Source organism: Diadema antillarum, unplaced genomic scaffold, assembly GCF_040938485.1.
Source record: "Diadema antillarum isolate AM-2024a unplaced genomic scaffold, OU_Dant_1.0 scf00000088, whole genome shotgun sequence".
Classification (NCBI taxonomy): domain Eukaryota; kingdom Metazoa; phylum Echinodermata; class Echinoidea; order Diadematoida; family Diadematidae; genus Diadema; species Diadema antillarum.
The window spans coordinates 875,661-900,894 of NW_027270977.1; the positions used below are offsets into that span (position 1 = coordinate 875,661).

A 25,234-nucleotide genomic window follows, 5' to 3' on the forward strand; every position below is an offset into this window, starting at 1 on the left:
AATGTGAGATGACAGTTTCACATAACGGGCAAAATATTGAAAAGACAGGTTTGTCAGAAATATCTTGAATGTTCACTTTCCTTGAACTAGGTTTACTATAATTGTCTATGAAAGAGTTCAGGTACATGTATTTGGGGAATTGAGGATTTTTACTTAAAGGACAAGTTCACCTTCAGAGACATGTGGGTTGAGTGAATGCAGCATTATTAGTAGAACACATCAGTGAGAGTTTGAGCAAAATCGGACAATCCGTTCAAAAGTTATGAATTTTTGAAGTTTCTGCTCAGTCACGGCTGGATGAAAAGACTACTATAGCTTGTGATGTGACAAAGAAAGAATAAAGAAAATTCAACATATCTCCATTTTTCTCGCATAACAAAAGAACACTAGACTTCTCTCTTTCAGAAGGCAGGGGGAATAATATTACCCTGAACATACGTCAGTAGCAAGTCGAAGAAATGTGCATTTTATTCAAAAAGTAAAGTTTTGTGAAATTCTCTTTTTATTTTCCTTATATAGTTGTACGCACGTGGCATCATACACTGTAGTAGTCTTCTCTTCCAGCAGTGACTGTGCAAATTCTTAAAATATTCGTAACTTTTGAACAGATTGTCCAATTTTCCTCAAACTTTCACTGATGTGTTCTACTAATATTGCTGCATTCTCTCAATCCTTATGTATATGAAGGTGGACTTGTCCTTTAACTTCTGACTGACCCTTTTATAAGTTTATGCATTGAGTAATTTTGAAGGTATGAAGAAAGAGTGTATTTGACAGTGCAAATAGATTTTTTTTTGTGCATTTTACGAAACCTTGCTTTGACCCTTAACCTTTGACCTTCTGGCAAGAAATTTCCAAGAGAATCTCCATTAGGTAATACATACATGTACATATATTGTATATTGAATTTTAAAAATAATAATGCAAGCATTGCATATGTGTACTAGTATAAACATGAGGGAAATAGTTAAATTTTGAGGAGTTGACCTTGACATTTGACCCCCCTGACTATTGACCCATGTCCCCTAATTCACTAGATAATCCCTGCCAGTCAGTACATGCGTATGTACCAAGTTCCATGAAGATACATTGAACCACATGCGAGAAAAGTGAAGTTGTAACATTTTACCTAACCTTTGACCTTTGACCTTTGACCTTATGACATGAAATTCTCTCTGGAGAATCTCTATGCAGTAGTGCATGTCTACAGTAAGTTTCAAGAAAATACTTTTGGGCATGGCATGGATATGGGGGAAATAGCAACATTTTTAGCATTTGACCTTGACCTTTTGACCTTTGACCTCTTGCCAATGTCACTAAAATTTACTCAACTAATTGCTCCATCATACATCATCCTTGGACCAAGTTTGGGGAAAGCTGCTCCGTCCAGTTTTGAGTTATCACATAAAAAGATAAATTTTAGGATTTGACCTTGATCTTTAACCTTTGACCGCTGTCCGATTTCACTCAAAAATCAATCAAGTAATTGTCCCACCATACACTATCCCCGGACAAAGTTTGGTGAAATTTGCATGATCCAGTCTTGAGTTATCGCGTAAACAGATACAATTTCATGATTTGACCTTGACCTTTGACCTTTGGTCAATTTCACCCAAAATCTAATCAAGTAATTGCATCATCATACTTTATACTTGGACCAAGTTTGGTAAAATTCCAGTCAATAATACTCAAGATATCGCGTAAACGAATGCGGACGGACGTACTGACGGACGGACAACCCAAAAACATAATGCCTCTGGCACCACTTCGTGGCGGAGGCATAAAAATATTTGTTTACCCTGTCCTCTGTTACCCCCATACTCTTCTGCAACATCATGAGGATGAGCTACCGGTATATATGACGTAGGAATAATTATTGCACTAAGATGCCACCTAGAGCCCCCCCCCCCCCCCCCCCCCCCAAAAAAAAAAAAAAAAAAAAAAATACACATAGAAATGCCGCTATGGCGACTGGTATGTCTCCGCCATTATGCATGGTTCTCCTAATAAGTTTATAGTACAATGTCTTGACGTGTGATGACAGTTTCACGTAGTACCTATCGGAAAATATTGAAACGACAGGTTTGTCACAAATGTGTTGAATGTTCACTTTCATTGAACTATAGGTTTAGCTGGATGAATGGCTATGTTGTCTAAGAGTGCGGGTATTTGGGGATTCGAGGAATTTTACTTAACTTTTGACCCTTTCATAAGTTTAAGGAAGAAGTGAAATTTAGTACTTTCACTTGACCTTTGACCTTATGGCAAGGTACTTTCATGAGAATCTCATTGGATAGTACTTGCATACACTAAATTTCAAGAAAAATCCTGCAAGCATTGCATACATAAGAGGAAAATAGTGAAATTTGGAGGAGTTGACCTTGACCTTTGACCCATGACCCTACATTTCTCACATAATAACTGCCAGTCAGTGCATATGTACTAAGTTCCATGAAGATATCTTGAACCATTTATGAGATACGGAGAAAAAGTGAAATTTTAACATTTTCACTTGAACTTTGACCTTTGACCTCACGATACAAAACTCTCTCTGGAGAATCTTCATTTTGGTAGTTCATGTATACACAAAGTTTCAAAAAAATACATTCAGGCATTGTTTAGATATGGGGGAAATAGTGAAATTTTGTGCATTTGACCTTGAGCATGTGTGCCCAAAAGTTGAAAGGTATAACTTCACCAACTCATAATTATACATGCAAAGTTTCACTAAGATAATTATACTTCAAACGGTTTTTTAGTTACGCTGTTCACAAAATTGATTGCGGACGGACGGACGGACAACCCGAAAACATAATGCCTCCGGCGACACTTCGTGGCGGAGGCATAGAAAAAAAAGACTACCGTCACCGAGACACAACCCTTTTTTAACCCAATGCCATCACATAGGGTGACGAAGTCAGTTTCGTCCAGAATATTGACACTTTTGTCAGAATTGCACCAATCTCAACATGCGATACACTGTAGTAATACGCTCTACCATTTTGTTGTCTACCTGACATGAGATCTATTTGATTGTATGTTGCGGTACTGAACATGCGTTTTGAAAACAAGAAAAAGTTGTAAATAAAATATTACGGTAACAAAAAAAAAAAATTCTACCATATGCTTTGTAAATGAATTGCACTGTAAGTCGGTATATTACACTTCTCAATGCGCGATATCTAGAGTCTATTCACAGAAATAATTAATGTAGTTGGGTTGGAATTTTTAATATAAATTTTCCGACGAAATAAGTTTCCCAGAATATAAGATCTCAAAAGTAGAAACGTTCAATATTCCGAAAAGGAAATGAGGCTCATAATTCCAAAAAGTTTGTTGAACTAAAATGATAATGGGTTGTTAATTCGAGGGTGTGATGACCTGAAAATGAAATTACGTTCGTTTTCCGAAGGTTAATGAAACAATGTCCGGTTTTCCAGTGATTAATTGATCCAAAATGTAATAAGGTTTGTTAATCCCAGCATGAATTACGCCTCGTCAATCACACAATGAAGGTTCGTTAATCCGAACATCGAGTCCATTTGTGGAGAAGCCGGAATTATCGAGAAGACTGGGGGGGGGGGGGGGGGTCATTATTTCTGTAGATTAGTTATAAGGGGCTGATAATGATCAAGGGTGTACACAGTATAGTCTTTCAGACATGTCAGAGGGTATCATCAGTACACGCATGCGTGACTTTTTTTTTTGGGGGGGGGGGAGCCCTTAGGTGGCCCCTTGTAATGATTATTTCAGTTTATACGTCATGCATGGCTCATCAGGATGATGCCTTAGACCCCATTTTCAGTGCGGGGCTTGGCCGAGCCGCGGCCGAGCCCAGCCTCAATAATTGCGGGGCCGAGCCCGGCAATTTTGTCCGTTTACACTGCCGGGCTCGGCCACGCTTTTAATTCAAACCTTTCAATATTTTGTCGTAGTGGGGCTCTGCTTGTAAAGAAACTAGTGCCGTATATAAAGACATGGCTCCGCAAAGATCACGGGACCACTTTTGACCAATCACAGGCTTCAAAACTCAAAGCCAAAAACCGAGTTGGCCAGACCCTCTTTATATACGGCACTGAAACAACCGTTTGCCAAATGAATCCGTGGCGACGAAGTCGCCGTTCAGGCAAAGGCCTTTGCCGAAGGAAAAAATCCTTTGCAGGACAAAACCACCTTAAACTATACTAGTTTTCGACGTTGAGGGGTTTAATATCCTTAACAGCGAAATAGTACATGCAGAGAGTTTGGAAGCCAGACTAAGATTGACCGCTCATTTTGGCCCAGTTTACGTTTACACTGAGAAAAGGCCGGGCTCGGCCGCGGCCGAGACCCTCCAGAGCGTTCGAGGCCAAATGCGAGGCCAATTTTGGCCCCGCATTTGGCCTTTTGCGCGTTTCCGCTGAAGCGGGGCTGGGCAGGGCCGCGGCCGAGCCGCGGCCGAGCCTCGCACTGTAAACGAGGTCTAGTATACCCCCCCCCCCCGATACCTGCGATGTACCGCCATCATTAAGCCTTCTGAAAGACTGGCGTCTCGTAATTTCGTGATTGCAAAGAATGCCCCATATTATTTCCCCTGGGCCTTTGGCTTTGCAGGAATTCTTTTTGTGTCGTAGATCCTCTCTTTTCCCAAGTTTCCCTTTCACAGGAAATGTATTACGGACGAGTTGTCCTATGACGTGTGAACACCAAAGAAAACGTCAGGAAATGCCTGTTTAATGTCAATGCTGCTTGGCAGTAGAGATTGTTATCTTGACGGCAGATTTTATTGATATTTCAGCAAATATCTTAATCGATTTTATCTTAATCGGGACGCTTATCACCTTCCACGTACTCGAACAATTTTCGCGATGAAAACAATTATGTATGCGGGACCGAAATACTGGAACGATCTCCCCTCTGAACTCACAGGTTGTTTATCACTATCATCCTTTAAATGCAAATTAAGACAGTATTTATTGAATAATTACATTAATTCAGCTCACTGAAATCTGTTTTGTGATGCACAGGACTATCCCGCTGTACCGTACTCCAGGGTTGTTGTTATGTTAAAACCAGCTATTTGTGCCCTCAAATTCTGTCACTGTGTCTATGACCTATTGCATTTTCTTCCTTCTCTAAGACATTTGGGGCGAGGTAACAGCTGGTATTTCAATTCCTTCTGCACTGTAACTGGTTGTTGAATGTCTTCTTTTTTTCTGGGGGGGGGGGGATTTGCAGGTGCATGTGTTCCCTCCTTAATACACGCAATGTATAAATCTTTAATATTTTTTAACCGTATTATTGTTATCATATACTTAGTATTGAGTCATATTGTTATTATCGCCAGAACGACAATCGCTTCATCCGCCTACAGCATGTGGCTTATCCGACCCCAAATCTGTATTAGAGAAGAATTTGCTATATAACTGTATAAATGTACTTTTTTTCTCTATGTTTTGGTCAATGTTGTACCCGTGCTCCCCATCTTAATCTTTAACTCGATTTTAACTGGGACCTACGCTCAACAAGCTCGCTTTTAAGTAGGTTCCTTCATATTTCTTTAGCATCCATTCACAGATTCAAAACGTCATAGATCGACCACTATATGTTTTATATATTTGCAATATTTTATGTATGTCTCCAGCTTGATATCATGTACTTCATTTGATTTTGTTATATTTGATGTATTTTTTCATCGAGAAATATGAAAATAAATCGAAATCGAAATCGAAAATCGAAATCGATTTAATATGAAAATATAGAGTATTTCAAAGTGAAAAAAAATGCCAATGGGAAAATTCATAAACTACATTTTCAAAACCGACAATCACAGTGAACACCTGCGACATATTTTCAAACTTTCAATTTGGATTCAGGGAAAATCACAGCACAACACACGCACTACTTGCCCTCATCGACAAAGTCACACACGCACTCGACACACTTTCACACACAATAGGTATCTTCTTGGACTTCTCCAAGGCCTTTGACACGATTAACCACGGAATACTTCTCGCCAAACTGTCTCATTATGGAATACGTGGAAAGGCCTTGGAGTGGTTCACGAGTTACCTATCAGAAAGATCCCAATTTGTACATGTCAACGGCTTTGACTCTCAAAGTAAAACAATTGCATGTGGTGTTCCACAAGGGAGTTTATTAGGCCCATTGTTATTCATTATTTATATTAATGATTTTCATAGATCCTCGGAGAAACTATCATTCATATTATTCGCGGATGACTCTAATCTTTTTTTTTCCCACCCTGACCCAAATATCTTAATAAGAACAGTCAATGAAGAATTGATAAAGGTTATACAATGGATATACGCAAACAAATTGTCATTAAATATTCAAAAAACAAAAGTTATGCTTTTTAGTAATTCTTTAGATAGCCTCCCAGGCAATATAACATTTGATACTACTCCCTTAGAAGAAGTTTCTTCTTTTAAATTTCTTGGTGTTTGCGTTGATAACAAGCTTTCATGGAGGAATCATATTGATAACATATGTAAAATTATTTCACGTAACATTGGCGTAATGAATAGATTGAAATATTATCTTCCTTCATCTGCATTATTAACTCTTTATTCTAGTTTGATACTCCCTTATTTAAACTACGGGATTCTTGCTTGGGGTAATACATATCAGATGTTACTTGATAAACTTCTTTTATTGCAAAAGAAAGCGCTTAGAATTGTTTTTAATTTACATACCCGAGAACATACAGATGCTTTGTTTTCTGACCATAAAATATTAAAAGTAAATGATTTGTATGTGTTTCAACTTGGTCAGTTTATGTTTAATTACAATAGTACCTTTTTACCTAAAATATTCCACGATTTATTTCATCGAAACAGTCATGTTCATAACTATCCCACGCGACGATCCGACGAATTCCATCTTCCGTTAATGAGAACCGCACATGCCCAAAATACATTTCTTTATACCGGACCCAGACTTTGGAATAATTTAGATAATAGTTTAAAAGATTCCCCTAAATTTGTCACATTTAAATATAAACTCAGAAAACATTTACTTTCTAATTATAATCTTAGATAATTTAAATTGCTATAATTTATGTTTGAGCTTTCACCTGTCCTGATGTCGCAGCACTTGGCGTGTTCTGTGTGCAGACCTCTCTTCTTTCTTCTCTCCTTTTCCTTTCCCGTCTATTGTTCTTCGTAGACTTGTATATTGTTACCGTCTTCTCTCCTCTCGGTACTGTCTCGCGTCCAACAGTGTATATGCGTGTGGGTAATTGAATGTGTGTACGAATGTATTGTCCTTGTCATATTTCCCCGGTACACGTGGTTCAATGAACAGTGTCCGGGCACTATAGCATTGGTATTCTATATTTTTTTCCCGACCTGTGTATCTCAAAATAACTACATGTATATTGTTATAGAATAGTATATCATTCACTCATTATTTATCTAGCGATCCACGTCCGACAAGCTTTGCTTTTTAGTGGATCACTATTTTCCATGATCGAATTTATTTTCCGCTCGCCCACGTAGTATTTGTACAGTGTTCCTCTTTATTATTGTACATATATGTTGTTCTATAATTTGTCTCGTATATTACATGAATCTTTTGCAAGCGTTTGAACAATATCATTTAATGACATGTATACATTGTACTATGTTTTTGATTTTCGTTGATTGGAAATAAACTATGATTGAATTGAATTGAATTGAATATCTCGTAGACTTTACAACAGCAGTGAGAGGTTTGCATTCGGTAGTAATTTTGGAGTAGTTTCCACGTACAGAACCCTCACGAATTTTCAAATGCATGTAGGTGCATTGACTGCTATCATTCTCTTATTTGAAGTAAGGTAAGATGTTATACACCTCAAAGAATGACAAAATACCGTGATCATGTAAAAGAAAAAGGGAAATTCTATTTTCACTGAAAAACAATCTGTATTATACCTAGGAGAGTAGACTAGAATGTCTGTCGGCTCTGCAATGTGTTTTGATTGACATTGGTGCTCAGCCAATGAAACTTCGATATTAAAGACTGGCAACTGTCTTGCCACGCCCGGTTCCACGCATCTATTCGGAGGTTTCTTACGAGACGTATTTTTAGTCGACTTGACTTCCACACCGTCGCGCCCTCTGTGGACTGGCGATCAAGGACTGATTCAGGCTAAAAATACGTCGCCCGCTAGACTATTCTTTCCTTCGTTGAAAAAGTTGCCAAAGCCGTAGACCAACATTACCATATATTGGGAGTTTTCCTGGACTTCTCCAAGGCCTTCGATACCATCGATCATAAAATACTTCTTTATAAATATTATTGTGTCACTTTGGTATCCGTGGGAAGGCCTTGGAGTGGTTGAGGAGCTACCTTACAGATCGCAAACAATTTGTATCTTTATCCGGTCACAGTTCCACAAAGAAATCAATTACTTTTGGTGTTCCTCAAGGCAGTTTATTGGGACCTATTTTGTTTATAATGTATATAAATGATATGATAAATGTTTCTCATGTTTTATCCTTTCTGTTGTTCGCAGACGATTCAAATGTATTTTTTTTTTTCACATCCGGATCCTCACATTTTGGTGGATACCTTAAATTCAGAACTTAAAGAGTTGCTTTATTGGATAAAATCCAACAAATTGTCTTTGAACCTTCTCAAAAACGAATGTATGTTGTTTAGCAATTCTTTGGATAGTCTTCCTAATAAAATTGTATTAGATGATACTGTTATAGATTTAGTTCAATCAATGAAGTGTCTAGGATTGACAATTGCTAATAAACTTTCATGGAAGACACATATTAATAATATTTGTCATTATATACAATTTCTTGTAGTATTAGTGTTATAAACAAAGTAAAGTTTTATTTTCCCATTCCCACCCTCCTTATGTTATACTCAACTTTGATTCTGCCCTATCTTAATTACGGTATTTTAGCTTGTGGAATCACTCTTTTAATGCATCTTGATCTAGGCTGCTACGTCTCCAGAAAACAAACAAACAAACAAACAAACCTTCGTATAATTTGCAATGTATCTTGGAGATCCCATCCTAACGTTTTATTTTTTTTTGAAAATAAGATTTTAAAAGTTATCACCATGGGCAATTTATGTATAAATTTAGTAATACTTACCTCCCATCTTTACTGGGACGTTTGTGAAGAATAGTTCTTTCCACAGATACCCAACTCGTCATTCTAATGAATCTCATTTGCCTTTAACGAGGACTATATTCACTCAATCCACATTTACTTTTGTTGAACCAAAATTTTGGAATAACCTTAAAAACGGCCACAAGTTTTAATTGTTTTAAAGTTAAGTTTAAGAATATATTTCTAGACAATTATAAGAATTCATTCGAAGGGCATCATTAAATATATATATATATATATATATATATATATATATATATATATATATATACTTTGTGATTCTATCCTTCTATGAAGAGTGCTCGATATCTTCAAAGGAAGAGCTTTAGACAGAAGTATTGGAACAAGTTCACGCGGTTGACTGTAGGTTCATACGTATTTATTGCTACTCGGAGTTTCATGCAACCTCCATGAGGCGCAATCATCCGACCTGATGATTGCGCCTCATGGAGGTTGCATGAAACTCTGAGTAGCAATAAATACGGATGAACCTACAGTCAACCGTGTGAACTTGTTCCAATACTTCTTCTATATGTATGTATATATATATATATATATATTTATATATATACTGAAATTCTATAGTATAGGATAACATTTTCTTGATTTCTTATTGAATGTAAAAGTACAGTAATACAGTATTTATTTTCACTTTATGCGTATGAGTTAGCGGCTCCGTTCACTCGTCACTTTTCGTCTTCTCAATGTTCTCAATCGACATTGTTTTTTTTTCTTTCTATTTTCCAACCATGTTATCAGTTCTTCTTCATCTTTCTGTCTTACATTTTATGTTCTATTTTCTGCATGACAGCGACTTGGTTTGTGGATTTGTCTGAGTGTTTGTCTCATAGGGCTAGTTAGGTTTTTATCTGTAGTTTGTGTAATTCTTTTTGTAAATTTAGTCTCATGTGCTAAGTAGAAGATCAATGATATAAGATGTTACTATATGTTTGGGGGGAATGCACCCTACAAGCTTTGCTTCTTCAGTATTCCTCCCCATCTCCTGCATTTTTTTTGTGCTTTTTCTTTTTCACCTTATCATTTGTATATCTATAAATTTCATTTATCATGTTTTGTAATATTCACATATATGTATATATGTATCTATATTTTATGTGGAAGGAAAAATGTATTTACAAGTTCTGATGGAGATGGAAAAAACTAAATGAAGTGGAAAAAAAATATAACGATTTTTGCTAAAAACAGACTTATTTATGTAGGCCCATATTATTGGAATTCTTTGAATCATGACATAAAAAAACGCTCCATCCATATACTCTTTCAAGAGAAGACTGAAGTCCTTTCTATTGCAATCGTATGACTCTACAGTACTGAACTAGCCATTTGGCCTTCTTTCTTGTACATACTGACCTGCTCACTTTGTCCCCTCTTCGAAGAATTAATGGTATTTTTTCCTGGATGTTTGTTGTCATCAATGCCATTTTGCCCAAAGCGTCTAGGAGTTGAATTTCCGTATGTTACTCCTGTTCATACGTCCCTCTATTTTCTTGTCGGGGTCATCCCACGAGACCGACACCCACGAGTCATACGGTCCACGAGACCGACATCAATAAAAGGTCCATGAGTCATACAGCCCATGAGTTATACGGCTCAGGAGTCATACAGCCCATGAGTTCGACACTAAGTACAAAAGGCTCATGAGACCGACACTAAGCAAACACAGCCCACGAGACCGACACTAAGCAAAGAAAGCCCACGAGGGAAAAGAAGGCCCACGAGACCGACACTAAGCAAAAAAGGCTAACGAGACCGACACTAAGCAAAGAAAGCCCACGAGACCGACAGGAGGCAAAGGAGGCCCACGAGACCGACAAGATAAACAGCGCCATCTACATGTCAATTACCTGTACAGGGTGTTACATGAACGGAAAAATAACATACTGGCGGGTGCAATTTCGTCACGCTATCAAGTGAAAGATGGTAACCATCTACATTATGAACGACATCAAATATGTATTTGCACATACTTCCAGGGGGCAGGTCTGTCAGGGAGCGACATTGTTATCAATCAGAAAAATAGAATTGCATTCTTCATGCCCTTCCCCCTCCCCCCCCCAAAAAAAAAAAATGGAGAAGACAAAAAAAACACACGGTCAAATGAATTGATAAAAGAGGACAAGAACGATGTATGGATTCATTTTAGAGCTTTGATAATGCCACCGTGCTACTTTTAATAGGCTTTCCTAGTTTTTAGCTAGAAGATGGACAGGATGTACTTTTTACCTCCTCTCTTTCTCTATTCACTATTTTCTTAGGCTATATTAGATATCCCACCCCCGTGCTTAGACGTTTTGGAGAAAGATCTATTTGTAATTTTCTCTGTAACTATAATGTATGTAATTCAACTGATTAAAACGTTTTATATCGCAGGGAGTCACCTCGATTTGTGGCTTGTGTTATTCTCCTCCAAAACAGTACATTTTTCGTGAAATACAATAGCTGTTTTCATGGATGCATCTTTTTATTTCCGAATCCGAATCGAATATGTATATATGATATAGGACCTATATGAGAAATTGTCATGTTTTAATCATTTACTGCCATCACATTTTGTGATATTTTTTTCCTTGATAATCTGATTCGTCGAGCCAATGCAGATTAACATCATAGTACAACAGTATCTCATAAGATCCCAAAATTCGTGAAGTATAGCTAAAACCACTTATCTCTCATCAATTCAATGTATTGTATTTGCATTAAAAAAAATGTATATGCTTTATTTTCTTACTAATTCGTTGACTTGTATTAAATTCTTGTCTGCAGCTCCACCTCTCATCATGTAATTTAAGTGATGTTAATTTGCCAGTTCTGTGACGAGTTTTCCACAAGCAACCACCTACAAGAATAAAAACGTAATGATTTTGGTAGCCACTTTGTTTATACAGATTACATTGAATTGCACTAACAATTTTTCTTGCAAGCCGTTTTTTCTCTATTCAACCCATACGCATACTCGAATCATGCCGATTTTTACTCTATAAAATGCCTCCCACTAGAATATAATAACTTAAAATCACCAAAGGCAGATCTCTTTCTCTCTCTCTCTCTCTCTTTATTTGGGGGGGGGGGGGGGGTGCCGGGAGTAGGAATATATAAAAGAGGTCAAAGGGTTAACATGCAAACAAGGGTGTCTTGGCATCTTTAGTTAATGTGGAAAGATCTGTTGCACACTTTTACTGAATTTTGTTCACTTTTTTTTTCACAAACACACACCCACGCAAACACAACTAAAGATCCTGATCATTTCGGGGGGGGGGGGGGGCAACTGATGGGGTAACACCCCGGCAACTCTTCTTTTCTATCTCTCAGATCTTCCTTATGCCATTATCAGGACACCCTATACAATGTATTGGTCTATAGGTGGCGCTGTTCATCCTGTCGGTCTCGTGGGCCTTCTTTGCTTAGTGTCGGTCTCGTGAACCTCTTTTGCGTAATGTCGGTCTCGTGAGCCTTGTAAGCGTAGCGTCGGTCTCGTGGGCCTTTTAAGTGTAGCGTCGGTCTCGTGGGCTTTGTTTGCCTATATAGTGTCGGTCTCATGAGCCTTTTGTGCGTAGTGTCGGTCTCGTGAGCCGTATAACTCCTGGGCTTATTTCATTCATTCATTCATTTATTTTTCATTTCCAACAAAAACATATAAACATATTACAAAAATTGAATACAGTGCATAAATTTCATCATACAAAGTAAAGGATAAATTTACAGAAAACTTGTAGGTATAGGAAAATGTTGGAAATGGGGAGGAATGCTAAAAAGCTGAGCTTGTAGGCTGCATTCCCCCACACGTAATACAAGAAATTATATGATCGATAGACTGATAAGCATTGAAAATGAATGAAACAAAGAAACTAAGACAAAAAGACCTATAACCTAACTTATCCGAAACAAAAACCCTGAACAAATCCCTACACTAAGTCGCTGTCATGCCGGAAAAGAGAGGAGAGAAACAAAGTAGTATGTGTGTGTGTGTGTGTGTGTGTGTGTGTGTGTGTGTGAGTGTGTGTGTGTGTGTGTGTGTGTGTATGAGAGAGAGGGGGGGGGGGGAGAAAGCAGCTTAATGCGTGGAGTGAAGATAAAAGACAAAAAAAAAATAGAAGGACACGAGTGGAAGTGGATGGATGGAGCCGCTTAGCTGTAATTTCAATAGAATACAGGGTTGGATTTTACACTTCTTTGCAACCAATAAAGAATCAACAATTCTTATAACTATTCAAAATATTTTTCTTCAGATTACTCTTAAAAGAACTTAAACTTGGAGATGTCCTCAAACTGTTAGAAAGGTTGTTCCAATATTTAGGTCCAGCAAATGTAAATATAGATTGTGTAAACATTGTTCTAGTTAAAGGCAGATGGAATTCATCTGAGTGACGAGTTGGATATTATTATGGAACGAGCGGTTTCTCGCAAACATGCTTGTGAAGACAGACGGCAACAAATTATTAGAAAGTTTATACATAAATTGGCCAAGACAATAATAATAAATATCAGTTATCTTTAAAATTTTGTTTTCAGAAAATAAAACATCGGTGTGGGCTCTCCAAGAAACATGACAAATTATTTTACTTGATGACAAATTATTTTACTTGATGTCGAACTCGCGGGCTTTATTTACTCAGTGTCGAACTCGTGGGCTGTATAACTGGTGGGCTGTATGACTTGTGGGCTGTATGACTCGTGGGCTGTATAACTTGTGGGCTGTATGACTCGTGGGTGTCGGTCTCGTGACGTGCACCCTTTCTTGTCTTTTTTTTCAGGCGTAATAAAATATTATTTTCCCCCACAACTATCATCTGTTTCTCTTGGCATGCTACTGCCTAACATCGCTGTCTCCGTTGTGCGTTTTTGTCTGCTATTTTGTCTTCTGTTTTTCAGCCTTGTAGATCCCATTTATCCCGTACAGTATTTTCTTCAGTAGTTGTTTTGTTGTCTAGACCTTGAGTGAGTTGGCTCAGTCGGTAGCGCGTCTGTCTCACGATCACGCGGCCCGGGTTCGAACCCGAGTCTGGACTGAGCAATGTTATGTGTAAACATACCGTCCCCTCTAGCAAGAGGCAAAACACTCTGTCCCTCGGATAGGACATAAAATGGAGGTCCCGTGTATGAGAGAGTCACAGCTCATGCATGTAAAAGATCCCGCTTCATTCATTCATCGCAAAGAGCAGGGTGTCTAACCCGGTGAAGTGGTCCCACCCCACATCCAACTGGACCCCATGGAAGACCAGCTTATTGTAGCTGAATATGGGCTATCCAGCCATCTTCACAGATGGAAAATGAGCAGCAGCAGCAGCAACAACAACAACAACAACAACAACAACAACAACAACAACAACAACAACAACAACAACAACAACAACAACAACAACAACAACAACAACAACAACAACAACAACAACAACAACAACAACAACAACAACAACCTTGTTTCATGGTTTGTTTGTTTTTATTTCGCGTCTATGAAAGTGTATTTATCTGTGAATCTTTCCATCGATGTTCTTTTCCAGAGAAGCCCACATTCTATACAAGCTCTGTCTTTTTAGTGGGTCCCTCCATTTTTCCCACTTTAAACAACGACATACATGCACTTCATTTCGATCACTTCAGTTTCTTTTTTTAATATACAAAGTATAATTACTATAGGTCCTCAATTGTTGTACAGTCTTTTCATTTCACAATGTTCTGTTTACATTTTTCTCTGTTATCAAAGGAAGTGAAACATATATGTTTTGTCGAAAAATGAAATAAACTTTGAAATTGAAATTGAAAAATTGTTGTTCAGAAGGTTCATTTTTTCCAAAGTTTCGTCAATCCGATATTGAAAAAGGGTACATTATTCCGAAGATTACATCAGTTATACAAACAATTGGGGTTCTAATTTAAAGGGTTTGTATACGCACCTTCTTGTAATTTTCGGATTAACGAACCTTCGAAATTAACTAACCAAATTTTCCTATTACAGGGAATTTGTGTATTTCAAAACAACGGACCTTATACTTCATTTCGAATTATGAGCAATAACGAACACCACCACCGCATTTAGGGCCTACAGGTTATGATATTAGCATGAATAATCATGACTGGGTATACATGACCTGAGCACTAACGAAAAAATTGTGTTGAGCCTGTTGAAAGTACTCTTTGCTAAAATACTTTAGTAGACCTGTATATCGCAAATTTTGGTTCGAACTTGAGGGATGATAATAATGAAGTAATTATTGCCCATTGTGATGGATATTTCTGAATTTCTGCGGCGAAATGCATGTTTTCCAGTGCTAAGAAAGTTTAAATGTCATTAAATTTTTACCACATATACGTTTAGATAATGATTTCTGTATGAAATAATAGTACAGTGTATAATTATCAATAAGCAAAGTTATCAGAGGAGAGTTCTCATTTCACACTTAGCACGTATATACTAGTATTGTAGAAACTTGTATTTGTTCCCTTTCTTTTTTCTTTTTTTCATTAGTATAATTCACGTCAACTTGTATGTTCTGGAGTGAAAGAGACAGCATCCATTGAGGGGGTTAAAGAAAGAGTTTAAGGGGTTATCGCCGGTGGACTCGCGGGGGTGATGGGGGAAATTTTACTGGAAAAGCTTGGAGTTGATCCACGGTAAGAGGGACGCCCACATCATACAAGCTTATATTCTTTTCAGCGGGTACCTCCACTTTTTTATTTCGCAGAGTGTATGAATACGAGTGTAGTCTCTTTTTGTTGTTACTAAACTTAATGATCAAGTAGACATCATTAGAACATCCGCTATCTCTTGCCATGCAGGTTATGTATATTTCTAACGATACGCATGTCAAATTTCATATATTTCTTATAAGGCCTACACTATGTTAAAAAGTGAAAATAGCAAAAGTTTGAAAAGGCGTATAGACAGTGCTCTCAAAGTGATCTCTGTTATACTGTGCATGAAATTTGCTGATAACACTTCACTATCACACACAATAGGCCCAGTAGACATCATAATGTGCACATATTATTCAGGAAAGGATTTTAAGAGAGCGACGAAAAAAAGACACACGTCACAATTGAGTATATGAATATATTGTAAGAACGACCCAAGTCCATGGAAGACCATGTCGAGTAAACTGAAAGAAAAACTTCATATCTTTTTTATTTGTCCAATAATATTCTATTTAACTGTGATGGGAAGGCAACATTGTATATGCAAATTAGAACATATATCATTATGACAATTCGGATTAATTGTGGACAGGCCATTTTGTGTGGTGGACTTGGGTCGTTCTTTGATGCATATGGACTTGGGTCGTTCTTTGATTCATATACATAATATAGAGATGAGAGAACGATGAGAGAGGGCGCTATAATATGAATGTAAGAATGGCCCAAGTCCTTCATTCTTACATTAATATAAGATTTAACTCATTCATTTCAGGCACTTCCGGGGGTACCCAACACAAGATGAGTCCATGCATAAGCTACAATTTCCCATTTCAAACTGAATTTGGCCAAAAATTGGACTTGGGTCGTTCTTATATTCAGGTCTTCAATTCTCCGAGACAATGACGAGAGAGGAAAATCAAAACAGTTTTGTTTTGTGACATGCTGTTATACGCTCCAGCTAGCATTGCGTATTATCCTTTCCCGCTTTATTTGATGAATGAACTTTGCCTTTGTTCACAAGCAATTAAAAACAGCGTGAGGAACACTGTCACGTATGCATGTGTATACATGACCATGAAAGCGAGTGATCATTTAAAGACGTTGAAGGAGTAAAACTTTCCTGGTTTGTTTCTGTATTCGCTTTCCGATTTAATTTGTTTTTTTTTTATAGGCCTTTTAATCCTTTCTATACCAATGAGCCTAATGTGCACAAATTTCACAAATTATCATATGGAGAGGAATTAAGGTGGCACGTACACAAAGATTGAAAGAGTTGATGTTCTGTATCTTGATTAACAGTGTATAGTCATTACAGAAACAGAATGTAGAGAGGGAGACTAGTGTCGGTCGTACTAATTAAAAGTGGCAAAGAAAGTGAAAGTTAGTTATTTTAGGACAATAAGAGATTACTTCATTGGCAGGGGACCGATCGATGGACAGGCCCTGTCCTATACGTAACGTAATCTCACCATCGTTCTGGATCCTGAAAATTAAGGAAAGTAACGATTTTACTTGGAAGCAAAGTGAAACAGTGCCAATCGACTTCTCGCCTGAGTGCAATATCTTGTAACTTATAAGAAACAAGCAGCCCCACCCCCAAAGAAAAAAACAAAACAAAAAGAAACAAACCAACTGCGTGTACGTGACCCCCCCCCCCCCCCCCCCCTTTCCTAGAGCTGTGACCCTGCTTGAATGCACTAACAGGTCAAAGGTGATAATTGAGCAAAGTGGGTCAAGGTTATAAACCACGGATATTATTGTCAACGTGTGTGTTATGTGATGCCCCCATGACCCACTCTGGACTTCACACAAAACTTCAGTGGCCCAAGCCACTACTAGTATGTACCAATCTAAGCGCGCGAGACGTCGACGTGCATCTGCATCCCTCTTGTGCAGTGTATCATTTATGACGCAATTTGGGATCTAGAGCATACAAGTATCCATAACGAGACAAGAGCTCAGAGGCGTACGTCAAGGCCAGATGTGAAAGTGAGAACTTGGTGAAGAGAAAGGCGACTTTTCAACTTAATTGCATCATTCCATAGATGGGAAAACGATCAGCCAAGTTCGTCGTCATCGATCTCCTATCGTTACGTGAAGGGACTACGTTACGATGTCAAAGTTATTGAACTTCGTCAGAGATGCGAAGTTTTTATCGAGCCCTGCTATCCATATCCAGCAAGTGCCAGTTCAACGCACGGATGATCATTGACACGTACGTGTACGTGATCAGTACCACAGTGCTGATACTCCAGGCAGGCCCAGCCCAGCTGCTTTTGTTGGGGGTTTCCCCGATTCAGGTACCGTATGTGGCTTGCTATGCTGTGCCCCTGTGGTATAGATTGTACGAAATTAGAGTAGATCTACTTGTTATGATAGGTAGTTCCAAAACATTTTTGTAGTTATTTAGCTCTATCAGTAGTAATAGTGCGCCCCTCTTTTGTCTGAACCATGTTTTGTTCTGCACTGGTGGAGAGTAGCCAAAATTATAACTGTAAATTGTGATACATCACTGAGCTGTGAGCATTGTGTGACTGCGAGTACCCATGTATGGCCATTTGGGCCTCAAAAGTTTTGGCTATAAGCTAGCTGTGGTCCTTGGACGTAATTACTTGTGTGCATTTTTATTGTAATAATCATTTCTTTCAAAGCTTTTTGACTAAAACTTGAGTTTGGAAAATGCAATTTTAAACTACTTTTGTGTAGTCAGTTAATGTGGTTGCAAGATGTGCGCAACAATCAAATTTTGAGTTCATGTGTAAAAAACGTAAAAATATGGAACGCTTCACGATTTTGCGTGTCATCCTTGCGCAGGGGCCATGCTAATCTTCTCTGTATCGTTCCAATTTTAATAGATGTGCTGCCGGAGCGAGCACGACTGAGCACTGAAATCATACCATTATATACCCCAGAGCAGACATCAACACTCTAGGTCAGGTTGCTGCGCACAGAAGACCAGGGAAGTATCGTTTGCCATGAATAGTCATTAAATCATTGTTGAAGTGCGCACTAGCGGATCGGATAAAAGAACTCACGTAAATTATGCCCCGTCCCGTGCCTGGTGCTGTGTGTGTGTGTCCCTGTGTGTGTGTGGTATTCAAATGCAAACTTCCTTTGTCCGTGTGCGTTGAGAGCTATGCTGTTATACTGCAGCAGGAAACCAGCATGTGTTCAGGTTTGCCGGAGGCTTTGTATGTGAGAGACAGGTCAAAATGGGAAGTTATTCTGTAGTCTGCATATTCAGCCTGTCCGCTGCTTTCATTCACATGGCAACAGCAAAGAGTGCCGTAACTAACATCGTCTGTGTTACGAAAACCTTTGCAATCAGTATTCAGACAAGATGTAACGCTGAAAACAAAGTGTAATTGCAGATTTCATTATCTATGTGGGGCAAGAAACTTCATGAGGGTCTAGATTACTTACATGCAAAGGTCACCTGCACTTTGTAGTCTGGTAGAGGGAACACTTTTATGCTATAATTCTTGTCCCACAAGGGTAGCTTTCATGCACCAAAGAACTCCTCTTTTTTAGTTAAACAGAAAATGGAATACATAGTCCGCTGTTCTATTGGGAATATATGAGTTGCGAGGAGAGTATAAAAGTACATGTAAGTCAATGAATTATACCACTCGGAAGCTCTATGGATATCAGTGAGCTGTACCACGTCACTTGTCTACCTTGAAGGTTTGCGAGGCAGTAACAAAAATTAAAGGGTTAGATGTTCAACAGGTGAAACGTTCATAGACAGGGGCGTGTGAGCTATGCAGTAGTATGCATAATAGTTTTTTGTGTGTGGTGCTATCCTTCATGTTTTATAGCTCAAAAGCAACCAGTGGTGCTCTAGTGTCTGTTATGATAAGCTGATATCAGTGTGGAGTGCCTAGCTGTTGGTGAGTTAACATATAATGTGTAACTGTGTGTTAGATGACTATATTCATCGGTCAGTTAAGTGGCAGTGCATTATACAGAACACTGATATCACTAATATGGGCAATCAGTTTGATATAAGGTGCTTGGGTGGTATATCTTCCAAAGGTAAATTCCAACCAATTTGATGGTGTTTTCTGTATTGCGTGTTTTGTAATTAATGTGTCCAGTATGCAGTACCTACTGTACTGATGTGAACCTACAATGTATGTGATTGTGATTGGTAGTTTGAAGTCGTGCTGAATACAAGCTATCTTGTCAATCTCATTCATTTTACTTTGCATTGCTCCTGGCCATATAGTCATATTTATAGAAAGGGTTGTACGTGTATGTTGGTACATGTTTATCAGAGGGAATTGTTATTTCATATTATAAGAAGCTGTGTACACAGAACTTCAATTCACTTCCCTGTGAAAGAGAGTGTTACCGTTTGCAGTTGAAGTGTATCACCTACATTGTCTACAACAAACTGCAGTTTGACGTACCAATTTCTCTTCGTATTCAGCTTCTTACTCTTATTGTACAATGTATGTAACACAAATTCATAATTGTTTTCTCTTCTGGACTTTGCATTTTAAATGTACCACATGATGCTACAGCTGTATTCATGTTTAACTTTCTCTCTGTGAGTGACAACCCAGACTGGAATCAGATATTTATTCCCACCAAACCTACTCTGGATTTGTTTTCACAGCCCCAACCATATTAATAGCATCCCCAACCATATTAATAGACTGCATGTCAAATTTAGGGGCAAATTTTCAAGTTCCTCTGAAAGGCACTCATGACATTTTCAGGAATGATTTCCCTTCTCCAAATTGAATTGCAATTTTAGTCGGTGGGCATACATTTTGAACAAAATGGTGTACAATGAAATTGCCACATAAATGACATTATATATAGCAGTCATATCAAAAATACATGATGAATTGCTGTGTGATACCAGGAAAATTATTCCCTGATTTTCTGTTCCATGGCAAAGATGAAGATACAAATGGCAGTGTTTTAAAAGCTGTTCTTATGTGTGGGATTTATTGCATGCTATGAGTTCAGTGTATTAAATGCTATGTTATACTTTCTCTTACAGCCTGTGCGTGTTGTAATGAGTTCGGTCACGCCTCCGCCTTTCTTCACCTGGGTGACTGACTTTCTTGCTGCCCATGGCATGCCCTCTGAAGTGGGCCACCTGCAGTTTCTGCGGGAGAACAACATCCGGTATCTGGTCTCCCTGACGACGGAGAGCCGCCCGCCCGTGGAAGCCATGCAAGACATCACCTGGGTGCCCATCGGCATCGACGACTTCCATCCGCCCACTCTGGAGCAGGTGGCAGAGTTCGTTCGGGTCGTTGAAGAGGCGGAGAGCAAGAAAGAGGTGGGGTAATGATGGATTTAAGATGTGTACAAGTGCATTTGAATTGTAAGTCAGAGAATATTTGTAGTGGTGCAGTGAAAATTTACTTGTAGTTTGAAAAAGATCTTCGAGACAATGAAGATACATAGATGAAGGAAGTGAGGAGAAAAATTGGTTTATTGCCACTTGGTCTAATATCAGATTAACTACTTTCCAGTTCATCTAACACCACTATGGCTAAACTCATTTCGTCTACTATCAATTTCATCTAATGTCTGTTTGGTCTAATCCACACTTGGTCTAATGGCCAGTTTGGCTAAAGTTTATCATTTCATCTAATGAGCAGATGGTCTCATTGCAATTTTGACTCCTTGGATTATTTCCCATTTTGTCTAGTAAACTGTGGGTATTAGACAAAATGAGCATAGCCCATCTAGAAGTAGACCAACTGGTAATAAGGCTAAGTGGCAATTGGAATAAATGGCATTAGTTGAATTAGTTGTAGATGAATGGGATTCGACCATGTGGGTTGAGACTAAATGGCCATAAGATGAAGTGGGAGTAGACCAAGTGATAGATCACCAAAAAATCATCAAATATCTCAGACTAGGATGTTCCCTGGTTTAAGAAGTGTAAACTAGATTTTGTTGCTTGTTAGAAAAATAGACTCTCCGTTTAAATCTTGTACAGTAATTAGTTTCAGGTTGTAGTCATTGAAAATGAAAATAACATAAGGGCTCTTGTCTCATGATTCAAAAGGCTGTCTCGGTGCACTGTATGCGCGGACGAGGGAGGACGGGAACCATGGTGGCGTGCTATCTTGTCAAGCACCTCAAGATATCGGCAGCCGAGGCCATTGCGGAGGTGCGGCACAAACGGCCAGGCTCTGTCGAGACAGCCGAGCAGGAGAGTCTGGTGCACGACTACTTCGCCCTCCTCCAGATGCAGTCCACATGAATTATTTGTGAGATTTGATTCTTGCCATAGCTTTTTCTCTTTTTTTTTTCAGACTCTTGGAGGTATGATGTAAGTAGCCATCCTTCATAAAGTCATTTTGAAATCTGCCTTGTGCTTCTCTTTAATCTCTGGTAATTGGTGTTCTACAATTGTACCAGTATGTTGAATTTCAGATTGTTTTAGACAATGTTGCAGACTGAGTAGCTTTCATATGTATAGATTTGGCTTTGGTAGTTTGACTGCCACTCAGAATTTGTCTCTTGATTGTAACATCGGATGTGAAATGACTTCAGTGTTTTTAGAATAAAAATCTTAATTGTCTCCTTTTTATTTTGTACAGAAAGCTATCTGAGAAACTTACTATAACTTTATCATTTTCTTTAAATGTATGGATGTAGAACTAACAGCTGTTATTTTCTTTCCTCTTGTTAACAGCAATAAAACTGTTCTGTCAGTGGTTATATGGTTTACACATAGATCAATGTCACTCATCCATGTCATCAGGTGATAGTTTCATATGTGTTGATAGCCTGACTTCTGACGAAAAAGCGTAGCAACTTTCCTATGTGTACGTTGGAAAAAAGTGTGTGATTTATAACCCGAGAAAGATGAAAAATATCTTATAATTGCTTGACACATCACTTCTATCATTATCACTGTTACTACTTTCAGCATATGTCATTGTCTGTTAACAACCCTGTACAAGAATATCCTGTTAAAAGGAGATCATCAGGTCTGGCTAATTCACTTTCTTACTGTATTACCGGACTCTCGTATCCAAACACATGGAACATACCCACAAATGTACACTGTATGAACATGTTCTGCTACCCAATGATAGAAGTAATACATAATATGACACAATAGGTACGATGGGCAAATGCTAGGAGTATTCTCACGAAAAGTCTGATTTTTGTTAGATGTCTTAGATTTGACAACTATGGCGCAGACAGGACCTGCCTTTTCATCACATCCTTGTCCAGTAAGCCAGTAGGAGCTCATTTGATATGGATCATACATTTACAATTGTAAGTGGTGCTGGTCATTGGGGTAGTCACTGTTAGCACGCAGCGATAATGAAGACCTGTTTTCCTTGTTATCATATTCACACAAAGTTAATTGCCTTTGTTTTTTGCTTGCTTGTTTGTTTGTTTAGTTTTGTTTTGCCTGAATTTTATTTTGCAAGAAAAGAAACTTTGAATTTAGGTCAAAATGTAATGTTCTAAAAGTTGAGAATCAATGATTTACCTCAGTAAAAATGGATTTTGGTTGTACAGTATGTGACGTCACCATACCAGGACTCTGTGGTACTTTGATTTTTGAACGGAAAAATCTTACCCGAAGCCACAAGGCCACTTGCTGCATTCTGCAGTCAAAAATTGGATGTATTCACAGTTGTGATTCTATTAAAAAGGCAGCGGTTTGGTTTGAAGTGCAAATCAACAAGGAACCTTGGAATATACAGCATACATGTACTGTATGTTTTGACAAATGGAATGTAAATATGATGACAAACAGACAAGATGACAAACGGGTACTTACAAACTCCTCTATCGCTGTGATTGCAGAAAGGCATGACAATGAATATGTGTACACAGAGTGGAATCAGTGTGATTTCAAGGGTGAAGGTACTCTACAAAGCTGTCGTCATGGAGCACAAAAAAAAAGAAGAAGAGAAAGATGCAATGAACTCATTCCATCATTTGCCAAGTATGAAACATTTCTTCTGTCATGCGCACAACTCGGTGTTTATACCTCTATTCTCCTCACAAAATGTGTGTGTTATGATATCATTTTATCATTTTGAGTTGTATATAAATACATGTAGTATACTGGTATTTTTGGATGGCTGAAAGTCATTTTTTTAAAATGTCTTGGGTTGATTTTGAAAACTTGATAAACTACATAAGTTTAATACATGTAAAAATTGTAGTTGGCACCTGGCTTGTTGTTGAGATGATAGTGTACCAAAAGGAGAAGTGTATGATGCTGGAGAGATTTGAGAACAGAAGATTTAAAAAGTTGTATTTTCATGGTTTAAAAGATGTGTACTTTCTCATGAAATCCTTTTCATACACAAAATTGGGTCAAAATGTTGATTCTTTAACTGTGCTATAGGACATTATACAGTAAAAACAACCTTTTTTGGGACACCATAAGTGTGACATGCATTTGGTGTTCATATATAGCAAGAAAGAAGCTTGTAAACTTTCTTCAAATGCAAGTGTACATACTGAATAAATATAATAGGTTATTTTAGATTTGATTTTCGCAAAGTGAATGCAACTTGCAATCTTGCAGTGAATATCAAAAAAATCCCACAGAAAATGTTTGTTTGAGTTCCTCATCTAGCTAGTTTCCCATGAGTGTGACGCGCATTACCCTTGGCATCCAAAACATTCTGTATTTCGATCCTTACAGATGAGATGAATGTGGGGATTGAAATTTCTGGTTTGAAGAGCTGAATGCAGAATAACAACACACCAAAATGTAACCAGAACAGCAGTGTCATTAACTTAGTTAAGCTGCAGGGTACTAAGATTGAAATACTGTGCATGCATGTGGTTGGTGACCAAAATAATGCACTTTTCAGCTGGATTGATTTATTGCCTTCACCAAGCATTTCTATCATCTTTAGGAGAACTTGATGCTTCAGAACTCTGGCACACTTCATTCACCAATAGGTCTACATGTACTGTAAAAGTAATGGGTACTTATATATTTTGAATGAACATGGAGAAGTAGAATAAACAAATTAGAAAACGTGGGCAAAGTTGCACAAATACTAATTTGATGCAGTTATGGCTAAGCGAATATCATTCATCAATTATTGTACCTCTGAGTTGCCACTTTAGCCCTGTCACTTCAACAGTGCTTGTACATTCCGAAATACTTAAGTTATGCTTATTATTAATAAGGATTGTGATCCTGTTATTTAACTCTCATGATTTCATAGTCCAAGTTTTTAGACTTTTCTTGTGATTTGACTAATATGATATACTCAAAACTATGTCTCCTTCATTCACATTCTTCTGGAATGACACACATTAAAGGGATGTCTCGCTTCCTTAAGTACACCATTCACATCAATAACTCCCCATTTAAAGTGCAATGAGAGACACACTTTTGAGGGAGAGAAGGTTGTATTTGTATTTCCTGTAAACTATCAAAGTCATTTCCCTTGCTAGCACTCAGCAGAAGAATCAAAAGATCATTCACATCACCAATCTAT

The 25,234-nt window shown here is 38.1% G+C and overlaps 1 protein-coding gene and 1 non-coding gene across 2 annotated transcripts; one reads left to right on the forward strand and one right to left on the reverse strand.

Annotated features, from left to right (window-relative positions):
• Positions 1-18,536: 18,536 nt before the first annotated feature.
• LOC139718109 (U6 spliceosomal RNA) lies at positions 18,537-18,643 on the reverse strand. The gene has a single exon (XR_011710023.1). It is a non-coding gene; the product is annotated as a U6 spliceosomal RNA (small nuclear RNA).
• Positions 18,644-20,796: 2,153 nt separating this feature from the next.
• On the forward strand, positions 20,797-22,002 carry LOC139718088 (dual specificity protein phosphatase 23-like). Its single transcript, XM_071629580.1, has 2 exons — positions 20,797-21,066; positions 21,805-22,002. The coding sequence occupies exons 1-2, from the start codon at positions 20,797-20,799 to the stop codon at positions 22,000-22,002; spliced, it is 468 nt and encodes a 155-aa protein (XP_071485681.1).
• Positions 22,003-25,234: the final 3,232 nt, after the last annotated feature.